The sequence below is a fragment of the Salvelinus alpinus genome, chromosome 11, assembly GCF_045679555.1.
Source record: "Salvelinus alpinus chromosome 11, SLU_Salpinus.1, whole genome shotgun sequence".
Taxonomy (NCBI): domain Eukaryota; kingdom Metazoa; phylum Chordata; class Actinopteri; order Salmoniformes; family Salmonidae; genus Salvelinus; species Salvelinus alpinus.
Genome location: NC_092096.1, coordinates 52,929,929 through 52,947,712, shown reverse-complemented (window position 1 = coordinate 52,947,712; position 17,784 = coordinate 52,929,929). Strand labels below are relative to the sequence as shown.

General features: G+C 42.1%; 1 protein-coding gene across 3 annotated transcripts in view; it reads right to left on the bottom strand.

The window, feature by feature from the left end:
- The window catches only part of LOC139534381 (ras and Rab interactor 2-like), a 47,358-nt gene that overhangs the window by 17,895 nt on the left and 11,679 nt on the right, over positions 1-17,784 (bottom strand). For 2 of the 3 annotated variants that reach the window (XM_071333489.1, XM_071333488.1), the window contains exon 2: positions 517-648. The exons of the other annotated variant lie outside the window; for it this stretch is intronic. In XM_071333489.1, the coding sequence (XP_071189590.1) occupies positions 517-648 (132 nt within the window). The remainder of the gene's footprint in view (positions 1-516; positions 649-17,784) is intronic. 3 annotated transcript variants of the gene reach the window in all.

The window sequence follows — 17,784 nt, the reverse complement described above, 5'->3', positions numbered from 1 at the left end:
TAATCAAAATGCCTTTATTTGTATGGCATGTTCAATGGAAACAAAGATTTGAAAACTCACAAGGCGTTTCGGCTGCATGGCGTTACATTTTGTTCCCATTGAACATGCCATACAAATAAAGGCATTTTAATTAATTATATGAAGAGTGCCTTGGACCTCCTTTCTTTTTGATGACCAATTTACGCTTTTTACCAATGAGAACCTTCTGTTTCCAAAGACCTACTATTGTGTACATTAGCAGCGCTTCCCTTCCTCCCTTTTTACTACAAATAATGACGTACCGTTAAACAAGTACTGTTGTAAATGTTCGATAAGTGCTGTCAATAGTAAGTAAGTAACAGTAAGTCATGGCTGAAGTTGGATTTTATGAGGGTGCTTTGTGAACGTTACAGTAAGTTCCTGAGTATCTTGTATACTACTCCATTGGAAAGCTATACTAAATTGAACAGATGCGGTTCACCTGAGAGTGAGGGTTAGTTCATTAATTGATGGAATGATCTGATTGGCTCTCCTCACCCCGACAGGTTCTCTGAGCAAGATGTAGAGGGCGGAGTCAGCGTTGATTGACAGCTGCAGCCAGATAGGGTGTGTGTGGAGGAGGCGGTCCAACACACTGAAACTCCTCTGGGAGCCCAGGTCCCCCTGCATCTAAATAGAACACAGGAAGGGTTTTATGTATCTCTCTTGTTTTCCCCCTCTCCCTCTCAAAACTGCAGGGTGGATGTCACAGTGGTGACATTGTGTGGGCTGCCGAAGAGCATTGCGAGCGTAGCAGCAGATGGTTGCCTTGGTTACCGAGGCCTACACATCCTACCAGGCATTCCCGCTCAGTAACAGCACCCCTCTCTTCCAACACGCGGAGACACACACAACACACGCAAGCGCACACAAACACACAAAACACTTCCAACACATACCCCTCCAGGAGTGCATGGAAACTACTGACAAGGTGAAGAGTCTTTGGTATATTTCTAGAAAGTACCATGACTTTCCACTGTTGCAAGTGTATTTATACCCTTTGTTTTATTGGCAATTCCTCTCTACTGGTAAACACAACATCCTCATCCCTCGTATCGTAGAGAAAGGTGAGATGTAGTTCTGAACAGGAAGGAGCCTTTTGTTATTGTTTTCGTTTACGACTTGATGATGATAACATTAGTCATTATAGGAGTCAGCCACGTTGGGGAAATCACTTAGAAACAAGGAGGATAACACGTTCATGTTGTCTAATTACTACATCACAGCAGATTTAACACTTCAAAACCCTTCTCGTCCTTTTCTGTGAGAGATAAAATATTTTCCAGTACGAGTGTAAAGTCTCATAATGCATTAAACGCCATTATCAGCCGGAGGCATAATTGAGAAAACTCTCAGTCTCTATATTATCATTCAATCTGAAGGGCTCAATTCCCTGGTCTTTACAAACTGATTTAACATGGTAATATATTAATGTAACGGATGTGAAATGGCTAGCTAGTTAGCGGGTACGCGCTAATAGCGTTTCAATCGGTTACGTCACTTGCTCTGAGACTTGAAGTAGTGGTTCCCCTTGCTCTGCAAGGGCCGCGGCCTTTGTGGAGCGATGGGTAACGATGCTTCGTGGGCGACCGTTGTTGATGTGTGCAGAGGGTCCCTGGTTCGCGCGAGGGGACGGTTTAAAGTTATACTGTTACAGTAACACAAGTGACACACATCCTGTGTCCTCTATGACTAACATAAACAACCTCCCACCTCAAGTGAGTGTGCAGGGCAGTGTAGGGGTCAATCATACCACCCAAAGCAAGGCCGACACACACACACACACATACACACACAACGCCAAAGGCGAGAGATAAACCATGCTGGTTACTTCCAGGTCCCACTTACATAAAACAAAATACGGCCCCCCGCCCCTCCACACACACACACACACACACGTAATGCCCAGAGAGGGAGCAAGGGAAGAGAGAAAGAGAGAAAGAAGGAGAGGCTCATATGCAATATCCTAAATCTACTAGTAGGATGTAATTGATTTGTGTTGTTTGTCATGTATTCTTACAGACTTGAAAAGGTAAACATGTATTATGGTCTTAAAAGAAAAATCCACTCAAAAAACTATATATATATATTTTTTTTTTCATGAATCCACTTAATATATTCCCAAAATGTTTTGCATGTCAGCAGTCAAGTGAGGTGGCACACAATTGGCCCATCATATGATGCAAAGTACATCATCATGATGATGTGGCAAGTGACACTTTGCTCCTTGAAAATCCTATATCTTGAAAACTTGACTGCTGACATGCAAAACATTTTGGGACTGTATAAAAAAATATTTTCAATATTTTTCCTTTAATAGGTCAACTACCGCCTCTCGAGCGGTGCAGCGGTCTAAGGCACTGCATCGCAGTGTTTGAGGCGTCATTACAGACCCGGGTTTGATCCTGGGCTGTGTCGTGACCGGGAGACCCATGAGGTGGCGCACAATTGGCCCAGTGTAGTCCGGGTTAGGGGAGGGATGTCCTTGTCCCATCGCGCTCTAGCGACTCCTGGCGGGCCAGGCGCATGCACGCTGACACGGTCACCAGTTGTATGGTGTTTCCTCTGACACATTAGTGCGGCTGGCTTCCGGGTTAAGTGAGCAGTGTGTCAAGAAGCAGTGCGGCTTGGCTGGGTTGCGTTTTGGAGGACGCATGGCTCTCGACCTTCGCCTCTCCTGAGTCCATATGGGAGCGATGGGACAAGACTAACTACCAATTGGATATCCCGAAAAAGGGGTCAAATAAATAAATAATAATAATAATAAATAACATACAAAAATATAAATAAGGAAACTGCCCTTGAAAAACAAATTTTCGGATCGATATGATACATTTATTCTAGTGTCAAAATTTACTACAAAGTGTAAATAGGATAATTTTGTCCAAAACTGTGGTAGCTATTGAGGCTACCTGCTACTTATTAAACAAAGTAAGTTAGCTAAATGTATTTAGAAAAGAGACACATAAACCCATAATATATTTATCCAGTGCTGTTAATCACAATTTTAAATGTTCCCTAACTCCACCTCCAACTGACAGAGCAGCAATTTAAAATTTTCTTCAGATGAAGGAGAAGAACAGCTGTCAGCGCCCAAAATCTTTCTCATGGATAACGGCATTTTATTTCATTATATAATCATAACATTTATTTTAAATATGTTTTTCCCCTGACGGGTGACAGAGGAGGAAGATATTTTCCTCAACTGCCTACAAGCAAGAGTTTTCACCGAGCTAGCTAACACAGCTAGTTAGCTAGCTAGCTCCTTTAGCTTGCCACCACAATATGCAGAGTGACTGACCAAGGTGAGAATTATTTTGGAAATTAAAGCTCTGACTTAATATGTCATGTATGTGTTAGATATACAGTTGAAGCCGGAAGTTTACATACACTTAGGTTGGAGTCATTAAAACTTGTTTTTCAACCACTCCACAAATTTCTTGTCAACAAACTATAGTTTTGGCAAGTCGGTTAGGACATCTATTTTGTGCATAACACAAGTAATTTTTCCAACAATTGCTCACAGACAGATTATTTCACTGTATCACAATTCCAGTGGGTCAGAAGTTTACATACACTAAGTTGACTGTGCCTTTTAACAGCTTGGAAAATTGCAGAAAGTATGTCATGGCTTTAGAAGCTTCTGATAGGCTAATTGACATAATTTGAGTCAATTGAAGGTGTACCTGTCGATGTATTTCAAGGCCTACCTTCAAACTCAGTGCCTCTTTGCTTGACATCATGGGAAAATCAAAAGAAATCACCCAAGACCTCCACAAGTCTGGTTCATCCTTGGGAGCAATTTCCAAAAGCCTCAAGGTACCATGTTCATCTGTACAAACAATAGTACGCAAGTATAAACACCATGGGACCACGCAGCCGTCATACCGCTCAGGAAGGAGACGCGTTCTGTCTCCTAGAGATGAACGTACTTTGATGCGAAAAGTGCAAATCAATCCCAGAACAACAGCAAAGGACCTTGTGAAGATGCTGGAGGAAACAGGTACAAAAGTATCTACAGTGGGGAGAACAAGTATTTGATACACTGCCGATTTTGCAGGTTTTCCTACTTACAAAGCATGTAGAGGTCTGTCATTTTTATCATAGGTACACTTCAACTGTGAGAGACGGAATCTAAAACAAAAATCCAGAAAATCACATTGTATGATTTTTAAGTAATTCATTTGCATTTTATTGCATGACATAAGTATTTGATCACCTACCAACCAGTAAGAATTCCGGCTCTCACAGACCTGTTAGTTTTTCTTTAAGAAGCCCTCCTGTTCTCCACTCATTACCTGTATTAACTGCACCTGTTTGAACTCGTTACCTGTATAAAAGACACCTGTCCACACACTCAATCAAACAGACTCCAACCTCTCCACAATGGCCAAGACCAGAGAGCTGTGTAAGGACATCAGGGATAAATTGTAGACCTGTACAAGGCTGGGATGGGCTACAGGACAATAGCCAAGCAGCTTGGTGAGAAGGCAACAACTGTTGGCACAATTATTAGAAAATGGAAGAAGTTCAAGATGACGGTCAATCACCCTCGGTCTGGGGCTCCATGCAAGATCTCACCTCGTGGGGCATCAATGATCATGAGGAATGTGAGGGATCAGCCCAGAACTACACGGCAGGACCTGGTCAATGACCTGAAGAGAGCTGGGACCACAGTCTCAAAGAAAACCATTAGTAACACACTACGCCGTCATGGATTAAAATCCTGCAGCGCACGCAAGGTCCCCCTGCTCAAGCCAGCGCATGTCCAGGCCCGTCTGAAGTTTGCCAATGACCATCTGGATGATCCAGAGGAGGAATGGGAGAAGGTCATGTGGTCTGATGAGACAAAAATAGAGCTTTTTGCTCTAAACTCCACTCGCCGTGTTTGGAGGAATAGAAGGATGAGTACAACCCCAAGAACACCATCCCAACCGTGAAGCATGGAGGTGGAAACATCATTCTTTGGGGATGCTTTTCTGCAAAGGGGACAGGACGACTGCACCGTATTGAAGGGAGGATGGATGGGGCCATGTATCGCGAGATCTTGACCAACAACCTCCTTCCCTCAGTAAGAGCATTGAAGATGGGTCGTGGCTGGGTCTTCCAGCATGACAACGACCCGAAACACACAGCCAGGGCAACTAAGGAGTGGCTCCGTAAGAAGCATCTCAAGGTCCTGGAGTGGCCTAGCCAGTCTCCAGACCTGAACCCAATAGAAAATCTTTGGAGGGAGCCGAAAGTCCGTATTGCCCAGCGACAGCCCCGAAACCTGAAGGATCTGGAGAAGGTCTGTATGGAGGAGTGGGCCAAAATCCCTGCTGCAGTGTGTGCAAACCTGGTCAAGAACTACAGGAAACGTATGATCTCTGTAATTGCAAACTAAGGTTTCTGTACCAAATATTCAGTTCTGCCTTTCTGATGTATCAAATACTTATGTCATGCAATAAAATGCAAATTAATTAATTAAAAATCATACAATGTGATTTTCTGGATTTTTGTTTTAGATTCCTTCTCTCACAGTTGAAGTGTACCTATGATAAAAATTACAGACCTCTACATGCTTTGTAAGTAGGAAAACCTGCAAAATTGTCAGTGTATCAAATACTTGTTCTCCCCACTGTATATCCACAGTAAAATTAGTCCTATATCAACATAACCTGATAGGCCGCACAGCAAGGAAGAAGCCACTGCTCCAAAACCGCCATAAAAAAGCCAGACTACGGTTTGCAACTGCACATGGGGACAAAAAACGTACTTTTTGGAGAAATGTCCTCTGGTCTGATGAAACAAAAATAGAACTGTTTGGCCATAATGACCATTGTTATGTTTGGAGGAAAAAGTGGGTGGCTTGCAAGCCGAAGAACACCATCCCAATTGTGAAGCACGGGGGTGGCAGCATCATGTTGTGGGGGTGCTTTGCTGCAGGAGGGACTGGTGCACTTCACAAAATAGATGGCAACATGAGGGAGGAAAATTATGTGGATATATTAAAGCAACATCTCAAGACATCAGTCAGGAAGTTAAAGTTTGGTCGCAAATGGATCTTCCAAATGGACAATGACCCCAAGCATACTTCCAAAGTTGTGGCAAAATGGCTTAAGGACAACAAAGTCAAGGTATTGGAGAGGCCATCACAAAGCCCTGACCTCAATCCTATAGAAAATTTGTGGGTAGAACTGAAAAATCATGCGTGAGAAAGATGGCCTACAAACCTGACTCAGTTACACCAGCTCTGTCAGGAGGAATGGGCCAAAATTCACCCAACTTATTGTGGGAAGCTTGTGGAAGGCTACCCAAAACGTTTGACCCAAGTTAAACAATTTAAAGGCAATGCTACCAAATACTAATTGAGTGTATGTTAACTTCTGAACCACAGGGAATGTGATGAAAGAAATAAAAGCTGAAATAAATCATTCTCTCTACTATTATTCTGTCATTTCACATTCTTAAAATAAAGTGGTGATCCTAACTGACCTAAGACAGGGAATTTTTACTAGGATTAAATGTCAGGAATTGTGAAAAACTGAGTTTAAACGTATTTGGCTAAGTTGTATGTAAACTTCCGACTTCAACTGTAATTGAATTGCCAAATCTAGCTAGTTAATGTTAAATGTTGCTTACCAAGGAATGTGTTGGAACCTCAACTGCCTATGGACAGACCCCAGCCAATGTAAGTTAGTCTTTTGTATAATTTAGCTAGCTCGTTTCTGAACATTAATTGCCTGGCTACCCAAACTCCTTGCTCCGGCCAAACGTTACACCATGCCCACAGACGTTAGTTTCTTTTCCGCAATGAGTCTGGATCTGAGAACATCCTTGATGATTTCTGGATTGGAAATTCATTCTAGACCATCCGATTGGGCCCAGAAACTGATCGGTTGGATTAGAGCAAGAACACAGCAATGTTTAGAAAATTTGTCATTGGCTTTGATACTTTGATTGGTTAGAGATGATCCAATCGCTGATGACTTTGTTTTGTACAAAACCCCTCATTTTGACATAACCACAAACGACTTAAAATATATCAGCTTCTGACTGAAGTATGCAAACGATAGAGCAGTGGAAGAATTCCGTTTGAGTCGTCAGGCAAGAACAGTAATCCATCTTGTGCGGAATAGTTTCACTGACTCTGTCTCTGCATTATCCACAGGGCAACTGTCAACTTGTGAGTCTGAAAATTGACATTGGAGGTTTAAGGAATCTGCATTGTAAGTATGAATTTGATGTTCATGAACACGACCTGATTAGGTCGGGCTACCTGATTTATCCGGGGTGCATTGTAGTTAAGCCTTACCTACCCTAACCCTTTTCCTAACCTTAACCTAATTCTCCTAACCTGCCATGTAAATTCACCTAATCTGGCACGCTAATTCACCCAACCTACTATGTTAATTATCCATAACCTGCCAATTTGGTTATCCTAACCTGTAATTCACCTAACCTGCCACTGGGGCATACGGAACCTTTGCTAACAGTGGAGCCCAACCAAATCAGGTAGCACAACCTCATTTTGTCACGACCACACATTAACCCCTAATTCTTCATCTTGTGTGGATTTTATTTTCAGTGACTCTGTCACATTATCCTCAGGATTACTGTCAACTTGTTTAAAAGAGCCTATTTTCAAATACAGATGATAAGTGCACAGCAACCTTTCAGTGACTTTATGAGCTCACAAAGGGGAAATGCTTTTCCCATTCTTACTTGTTTTGTGTTGTGTGCCTTTAATAATTATTAACTTACATTTCTTGCACATATATCACAAGATATTATGAACTATGCATTACTCATATATAAAATATGTATTATTCATATATAAATATATTGACCATAAATAATCATGCATACTGTTAAATATATTTTAAACGAATACATGTAATGGATAGCACATGTATGTAAAATGCATACTACCACATAAAAATAAAACCTGCCAAAATCGAATATGTAAATGTCTGAAATATATTTGACATTCTGTTTATGGACATATGGGTAACACATGTATTTAGATATACAGTACTTCTTTAAAAATATTAGTACATATATTACATAAATATATTTGAATGGTATGGGTAGCTTCTACTTGGGCTGTCAACGTCAAACCTGAGACTGGTGTGTTGTTGGTAAGTTGTTTTTTTATAGCTAGCTATGTCATTATTTGGATAGGCTATGCCACTATGACACTAGGATATGATACTGTGATGTAACTAGGTAAATACAGTGCCTTCTGAAAATATTCAGACCCCTTGACTTTTTCCACTTTGTTCCGTTACAGCCTTATTTTAAAATGAATTAAATAAAATTAAATCTACAGAAATCTACACACAATACCCCATAAAGACAAAGCGAAAACAGATTTAAATTATTTATTTTTTAAACTTTTTTACATAAGTATTCAGACCCATTTGCCATGAGACTCGAAGTTGAGCTCAGGTGCATCCTGTTTCCATTGATCATCCTTGAGATGTTTCTACAACTTGGAGTCCACCTGTGGTAAATTCAATTGATTGGACAGGCACACACCTGTCTATATAATGTCCCACAGTTGACAGTGCATGTCAGAGCAAAAACAAAGCCATGAGGTCTAAGGAACTGTCCGTAGAGCTCCGAGACAGTATTGTGTTGAGGCACAGATCTGGGGAAGGGTACCAAAAAATGTCTGCAGCATTGAAGGTCGCCAAGAACATTGGCCTCCATCATTCTTAAATGGAAGAAGTTTGGAACCACCAAGAGCTGGCCGCCCAGCCTTCCTAGAGCTGGCCGCCCAGCCAAACTGAGCAAACGGGCAGGAAAGGCCTTGGTCAGGGAGGTGAACAAGAACCCGATGGTCACTCTGACAGAGCTCTAGAGTTTGTCTGTGGAGATGGGATAACCTTCCAAAAGGACAACCATCTCTGCAGCACTCCACCAGTCAGGCCTTTATGGTAGAGTGGCCAAACGGAAGCCACTCCTCAGTAAAAGGCACATGACAGCCCGCTTGGAGTTTGCCAAAGGGCACCTAAAGACGCTCAGACCATGAGAAACAAGATTCTCTGGTCTGATGAAACCAAGACTGAACTCTTTGGCCTGAATGCCAAGCCTCACATCTGGAGGAAACCTAGCACCATCTATACAGTGAAATGGTGGTGGCAGCATCATGCTGTGGAGATGTTTTTCAGCGGCAGGGACTGGACGACTAGTCAGGATCGAGGCAAAGATGAACGGAGCAAAGTACAGAGAGATCCTTGATGAAAACCTGCTCCAGAGCGCTCAGGACCTCAGACTGGTTCACCTTCCAATAGGACAACGATTCTAAGCATACAGCCAAGACAACGCAGGAGTGGCTTCGGGACAAGTCTCAATGTCCTTGAGTGGCTCAGCCAGAGCCCGGAATTGAACCCGATCAAACATCTCTGGAGAGACCTGAAAATAGCTGTGCAGCAACGCTCCCCACCCAACCTGACAGAGCTTGAGAGGATCTGCAAAGAAGACTGGGCGAAACTCCCCAAATACAGATGTGCCAAGCTTGTAGCGTCATACCCAAGAAGACTCAATGCTGTAATCGCTGCCAAAGGTACTGAGTAAAGGGTCTGAATACTTATGTAAATGTTATATTTCAGTTTTTTATATTTAATAAATTAGCAAAAATTCGGAAAACTGTTTTTGCTTCGTCAGTATGGGGTATTGTGTGTAGATTGATGAGGGGGAAAAACTATTTAATACATTTTAGAACAAGGCTGTAGCGTAACAAGATGTGGAAAAAGTCAAGGGGTGGGAATACTTTCCCGAAGGCACTGTACATAGCCTCTCCCTAAAGTGTAATGTGAGAGGAAGATTTGCATTGCCAACGTTGTTCCTGAAGACATGTTTGATCCCTGCTAGCTAACGTTAGCAAGCTAGCACATAATCAAGCAAACCTGAATACATGTTTAATACACGTAGTCAACTTGTTTTGAGTAATGTTTCAATTCGAACTGGCTAGCTCATGTAAGAACCCTGCTAAATAATCAAGCAAACTGGCTAGCATTTGAGGGCGTCAGCTAACCCCCAAAAAGATGCCAACAAGCAACAACATTTTGTATTTTCTTGGGCTGGCACGTCCCTTGTGAATTAGCTGTGAATCATAATCTCTGATTGGCTATGTTCAACTGTGTATTTACAGAACTGTTGGCTTCCATGACTGTATGGTGACAGTCTCTCTCCCTCCCTCTCTTTCTCTGCGATAGGAGCTGGGTCGGATCTGTAAGTCATCGCTCCCTCATGACCAGTATCTGTGACGAGAGGGGCCTGGAGCTGATCTACTGGTGCTGTCAAACACATCAGAAGGGACAAAAGGGGATTACTAATAAGACATGACATCACAAGTGTTTGGTATTCGCCAAATACATTTGCATGTACAGGAATTTGACTCTGAAATAGTGCTGCCACAATAAACAGAACTTACGATCAAGATAACACCGCCCTTTCAACACGTGTCACTTATCAACTCGCCATAGTTTTTCTAGAGATAGAGGAGAGGAGTGAGGCTTTGGTCATGGAGTCCTCTGACTTAAAGACAGGTTGATACTGATGTCTGAATTGGGAAAGACATGGCAAGGCATCCCCAGCATCACCAGACACAATGTTGATAGGTACAGTATCAGTATCAGCTGTGATAAGACAAGTGTAATATTTGCACATTGTTATATTAGCACAACACTGCTTCTACAGTATTATATGAAGGATGGTTTATTCTACATGGAACTGTTACACTTGAAAGTTATCAAAACACATATCTATATGTTCAGAAATTGCATTCTTCTCATATTACTATGTAGGCTACTCTCAGTATGAGAAGAGTGCCATCCTCCTGCATTTCACATCTGCCTGTAGTTATTTAACTCTTCCTGCTGGACCCATGAGGCATGTCATGCACTCCACCTCTCATGACTGTACATGTCCATAACCTGTAATACATTACATAGATGGAAGAGACTTCATCACCCACGGGGGACTTTAAGACAGAACCTCAGCCAGAGAGCTGTGCATGTCAGTGTGTTAGACAGCTAGATCCTTAGATTTGGGAAAATAGACCATAGAAATGCCATTCTAGTTTTGTTTAGACAGCTGAAGTTGTACTCTACACACAACTGATTTTGATTTGTTAGGTAAAGTGTAGGCATACTTTATTTATAAGCACATCAATATGATATTTACAGCAGAAAATGTGTTGTCTTTAACATGAATACATCAATATCTACACTCAAGCTGGGCAATGTTTGTGCAATGTCCAGATGTAGCCTACACCTGTTGGGATATTAGTTCTGGGATTTGTCTCCCGGGAAATATCTAACAACGGACATAAGGAGAGACGAGGCAAAAACTAGCCTGTTGGGTCATTCCTGTTATGAGGTGCTTTTTCTTTCCCCAGGAAATAACACCTATTATTTAGTGTAAAATGGGGATTCCAAAGGGCTTGAAATATAAAATTAGATGTCCTTTACCATAAAAACACAAAGATATGAATCTCAAGGGGAATTTTATGCATTTTGACCATTGTGTTTTCAGTGGATGTAGGCATTTTTGCCATGTCCCTGGGCGCTATTCATCGACTTCCAAGAGAAATATAAACCATTAAATAATAAAATATTCAAAATATTTATTCATTATTTTATAGTCCTACTTAAAATATCTGTCATCAATACTATTTTTTCTCATATTGTATCGATTGTTACTGTAGTTCACAGGAGGTTGGTGGCACATTAATTGGGGAGGACGGGCTTGTGGTAATGGCTAGAGCGGAATGGTATCAAATAAATCAAACACATAGTTTCAATGCATTTGATGCGGACTGGGACATGTTTCGGGTAGCCTCAGAGAATAATATAGATTTATACGCTGATTCAGTGAGTGAGTTCATAAGGAAGTGCATAGAAGATGTTGTACCCACTGCGACTATTAAAACCTACCCTACGCAGAAACCTTGAGTAGATGGCGGCATTCGCACAAAACTGAAAGCGCGAACCACCACATTTAACCATGGAAAGATGACTGGGAATATGGCCTAATACAAACAGTGTAGTTATTCACTCCGCAAGGCAATCAAACAAGTGAAATGTCAGTACAGGGACAAAGTGGAGTCGCAATACAACGGCTCAGACACGAGACCTATGTGGCAGGATCTACAGGCAATCACGGACTACAAAAAGAAAATCAGCCACATCACGGACACAGACGTCTTGCTTCCAGACAAACTAAACACCTTCTTTGCCCGCTTTGAGGATAACACAGTGCCACCGACATGGCCCACTCCAAAGGAACATGGGCCCTTCTTCTCCGTGGCCAACGTGAGTAAGACATTTAAATGTGTCAACCCTCGCAAGGCTGCCGGCCCAGACAGCATCCCTAGCCGCGTCCTCAGAGCATGCGCAGACCAGCTGGCTGGTGCGTTTACGGACAAATTCAATCTCTCCCTATCCCAGTCTGCTGTCCCAAAATGCTTCAAGATGGCCACCATTGTTCCTGTACCCAAGTAGGCAAAGGTAATTGAAGTGAATGACTATCGCCCCGTAGCACTCACCTCTGTCATCATGAAGTCCTTTGAGAGACTAGTCAAGGATCATATCACCTCCACCTTACCAGTCACCCTAGATCCACTGTAATTTGCTTACCGCCTTTTCAACCTCAGGAGGCTGAAGAAATTTGGCTTGTCACCTAAAACCCTCACAAACTTTTACAGATGCACAATTGAGAGCATCCTGTCGGACTGTATCACCGCTTGGTACGGCAACTGCACCGCCAACAACCGCAGGGCTCTCCAGAGGGTGGTGCGGTCTGCACAACACATCACCGGGGGCTTCTATCTATAATGCTTCTATCTCAAGGCCATCAGACTGTTAAACAGCTATCACTAACACAGAGAGGCTGCTGCCTACATTCAGACATGAAATCATTGGCCACTCTAACAAATGGATAATGATACTTTAATAATGATGTTTACATATCTCACATTACTCATCCCATATGTACAGTTGAAGTCGGAAGTTTACATACACCTTAGCCAAATACATTTAAACTCAGTTTTTCACAATTCCTGACATTTAATCATAGTAAAAATTCCCTGTCTTAGGTCAGTTAGGATCACCACTTTATTTTAAGAATGTGAAATGTCAGGATAATAGTAAAGAGAATGATTTATTTCAGCTTTTATTTCTTTCATCACATTCCCTGTGGGTCAGAAGTTAACATACACTCAATTAGTATTTGGTAGCATTGCCTTTAAATTGTTTAACTTGGGTCAAACGTTTTGGGTAGCCTTCCACAAGCTTCCCACAATAAGTTGGGTGAATTTTGGCCCATTCCTCCTGACAGAGCTGGTGTAACTGAGTCAGGTTTGTAGGCCTCCTTGCTCGCACACGCTTTTTCAGTTCTGCCCATACATTTTCTATAGGATTGAGGTCAGGGCTTTGTGATGGCCACTCCAATACCTTGACTTTGTTGTCCTTAAGCCATTTTGCCACAACTTTGGAAGTATGCTTGGGGTCATTGTCCATTTGGAAGATCCATTTGCGACCAAGCTTTAACTTCCTGACTGATGTCTTGAGATGTTGCTTCAATATATCCACATAATGTTCCTCCCTCATGTTGCCATCTATTTTGGGAAGTGCACCAGTCCCTCCTGCAGCAAAGCACTCCCACAACATGATGATGCCATCCCCGTGCTTCACGGTTGGGATGGTGTTCTTCGGCTTGCAAGCCACCCCTTTTTCCTCCAAACATAACAATGGTCATTATGGCCAAACAGTTCTATTTTTGTTTCATCAGACCGGAGGACATTTCTCCAAAAAGTACGATCTCTGTCCCCATGTGCAGTTGCAAACCGTAGTCTGGCTTTTTTATGGCGGTTTTGGAGCAGTGGCTTCTTCCTTGCTGAGCGGCCTTTCAGGTTATGTCGATATAGGACTCGTTTTACTGTGGATATAGATACTTTTGTACCTGTTTCCTCCAGCATCTTCACAAGGTCCTTTGCTGTTGTTCTGTGATTGATTTGCACTTTTCACACCAAAGTACGTTCATCTCTAGGAGACAGAACGCGTCTCCTTCCTGAACTGCGTGGTCCCATATTGTTTATACTTGCGTACTATTGTTTGTACAGATGAACGTGGTACCTTGAGGCTTTTGGAAATTGCTCCCAAGGATGAACCAGACTTGTGGAGGTCTACAATAATTTTTCTGAGGTCTTGGCTGATTTCTTTTGATTTTCCCATGATGTCAAGCAAAGAGGCACTGAGTTTGAAAGTAGGCCTTGAAATACATCCACAGGTACACCTCCAATTGACTCAAGTTATGTAAATTAGCCTATCAGAAGCTTCTAAAGCCATGACATTATTTTCTGGAATTTTCCAAGGCACAGTCAACTTAGTGTATGTAAACTTCTGACCCACTGGAATTGTGATACAGTTAACTATAAGTGAAATAATTTCTGTAAACAATTGTTGTAAAAATGACTTGTGTCATGCACAAGGTAGATGTCCTAACTGACTTGCCAAAACTATAGTTTGTTAACAAGATTAACAAGAAATTTGTGGAGTGGTTGAAAAACGAGTTTTAATGACTCCAAACCGAAGTGTTTGTTAACTTCCGACCTCAACTGTATATACTGTATTTTATACCATCTATTGCATTTTGCCTATGCCACTCGGTCATTGTTCATTCATATATTTATATGTACATATTCTTATTCCATCTCTTTACTTAGATTTGTGTGTATTAGGTAGTTGCTGTGGAATTGTTAGATTACTTGTTGATATTGCTGCACTGTCGGAACTAGAAGGACAAGCACTTCGCTACACTCGCAATAACATCTGCTAACGATGTGTATGTGACCAATAAAATGTTATTTGATTAATTCGGTTCCAACCATTATCATAAGCCGTCCTCCCCTCAGCAACCTCCAATGCTGTATTTAAGATTTTTTGTCCCTGATTTCACTTTCCACCCTGTTAGTTTGCAGTAATACCCCTTAAAAAACCAGCCCTTCCCACATTGACATTATACAGGAAGTGTCAATAAAGTTTTGGGTCGGGATAACAACAGCGCAAAGCTAAGTAAATATCAACACGTGGTTTTTTCTATATTTTAATGTTTCATGACGTTAGTCAGTATGTCTCACTCTTACATTTCCGCCCTGTCAGGCTACATCAGATGAACATGTTATCCAATTTCAGAATTTCTAAATGTTTGACAGAAAAGTACAAATTATCTTCAAGTGTTAACAATTATGCTAGCTGGATCTTGATCACTCACAGTGCTATGGCTAACTTAGTGTCACGAACGTCGTAGTGAGGAGACCAAAGCGTAGCGTGATGTGAATACATCTTCTTTAATTATAACGAAGATGTATTCTAATACAAAATAACAAAAACGAACGTGAAGCTAAATATAACGATTGCAGACATGCAACATCACATAGACAATCACCCACAAACCAAACTGGAAAATGGCAACCTAAATAGGATCCCCAATCAGAGACAACGATAAACAGCTGCCTCTGATTGGGAACCAATCTAGGCCACCATAGACCTACATAATGCCTAGACTACACACACACACCTAGACATACCCAAAACCCTAGACAAGACAAAAACACACATACCACCCTCGTCACACCCTGACCTAACCAAAATAACAAAGACAACAAAGATAACTAAGGTCAGGGCGTGACACTTAGCCTCCAAATTTCAACCCTGTTAGGTTCCATATTAGGCATATGAGTGGAACATGCATCTAACAGGGTGGAAATTTTGTCAGAAAAGCTCATGTCAATATGTCAATATTTTAATACATGTATATTTAGATACATTTGTTTCTAATTACATTACAATGACTAGGCCTATTTACATTTACGTAAATGTGATATGTCATTGTATTGCAATGTATATGAAATTATAATCATTAAATTGCAATGTAATTAGCAACTATATATATGTGTATAACAGCCGGCTGGTGGCTCCTTAATTGGGGAGGCAGGTTCATAGTAATAGCTAGAACGAAATAAATGGAATGGTATTGAACACATCAAACATGTTTTCGATGTGGTTGATACCATTCCATTTACTCTATTCCAACCATGATTGTGAGCCGCCCTCCTGTCAGCAGCCTCCTGTGTGTGTGTGTTATAAGATATTAAAACGGTTACATGCATTTGTTAGGGAATGGCATCATCACTCAGGGCTCCTGAAATGCAGCGGTGTTACCGAGCACACCGTGATGCAGACCCAGAGAAAAGACTAAAGTACTTTTAGAATGAGAGACAGATGTCAGAGAAACAGGGAAAAGGAGGATAGCAGATTTCAGTGAGAGAGAAAAGTGTGTTAAGGGTAAAAAATGGAGAGAAGAAAAGGCCAGAAATACTCAAAAGTGAATGCCATGCTGAGACATCATCCTTTCCATCCAACCATTAGAATAATCCTTCTGTTGCACTCATCATTGGTCGGAACATTAGAACTAAATGTCGCAACACCATAAAAGAAAAGGAGAGGCAGATGATTGCAAGAGTAACTATTGGGAACATAGTGAAGAAATACCGATTGCAAAGGCTCGCCCAGACTACTCTGGGTTTTTAAAAGAAGAGGGCTGGATTGGATGGAGATCTTTGTACCTTTGTGTGGACGAAGAGAAACCGTGCAACTGCTGAATCCAAGAAGGGATGATGTGAGTCGCATGACTACAGAGAAGAAACAAATGGTCACGCGAAACAAACAGAAAATGCAAAAAAAACAAGGAAGATTCTACACAGGAGAAGGCTCGATCTCCTACTCTTTCTTTTGCACCTTCAGGCCATTTTGGGTTGCGGCACCAACGGAAGCCTTTACAGCCGTGGGGTTTTATCGTCCAAAAACTGCAGTGAAAGGCACAATGAAGATGCATCAAGTGATAAGTGTGTTGCCAGGTCACATCAAGTACAGAGACATAACCTGTCTCTGCCAAAGAGATGAGGGGTCATGGCCTGTCCCTGCTTTGAGTTACAATAAACAAATCTAGAAGCTGCCGAGGCCCCAATATCCACTCTAGAAGCTGCCGAGGCTCCAATATCAACGCTAGAAGCTGCCGAGGCTCCAACATCAACGCTTGAAGCTGCCGAGGCCCCAATATCCACTCTAGAAGCTGCCGAGGCTCCAATATCCACTCTAGAAGCTGCCGAGGCTCCAATATCAACGCTTGAAGCTGCCGAGGCTCCAATATCCACTCTAGAAGCTGCCGAGGCCCCAATATCAACGCTTGAAGCTGCCGAGGCTCCAATATCAACGCTTGAAGCTGCCGAGGCTCCAATATCAACGCTTGAAGCTGCCGAGGCCCCAATATCCACTCTAGAAGCTGCCGAGGCCCCAATATCCACTCTAGAAGCTGCCGAGGCTCCAATATCCACTCTAGAAGCTGCCGATCTCCAATATCAACTCTAGAAGCTGCCGAGGCTCCAATATCAACTCTAGAAGCTGCAGAGGCTCCAATATCAACTCTAGAAGCTGCCGAGGCTCCAATATCAAATCTAGAAACGGCTGAGGCTCCAATATCAACTCTAGAAGCTGCCGAGGCTCCAATATAAACTCCAGAAGCTGCCCAGGTGACCAGAGGCCATTCACTCTCAGCATATTGGTCAGTGGTGTGTGGTGTCCTACGACAATGATCCATACCCAGGAATCATAACAGATGTGGAGGAGGATAACATCCAGGTCAAGTGCATGCATAAAAATAATATTCTGGCCAAGCCCACGCAACGACATCAGCTGGTTCGCTGACCACCAGGTA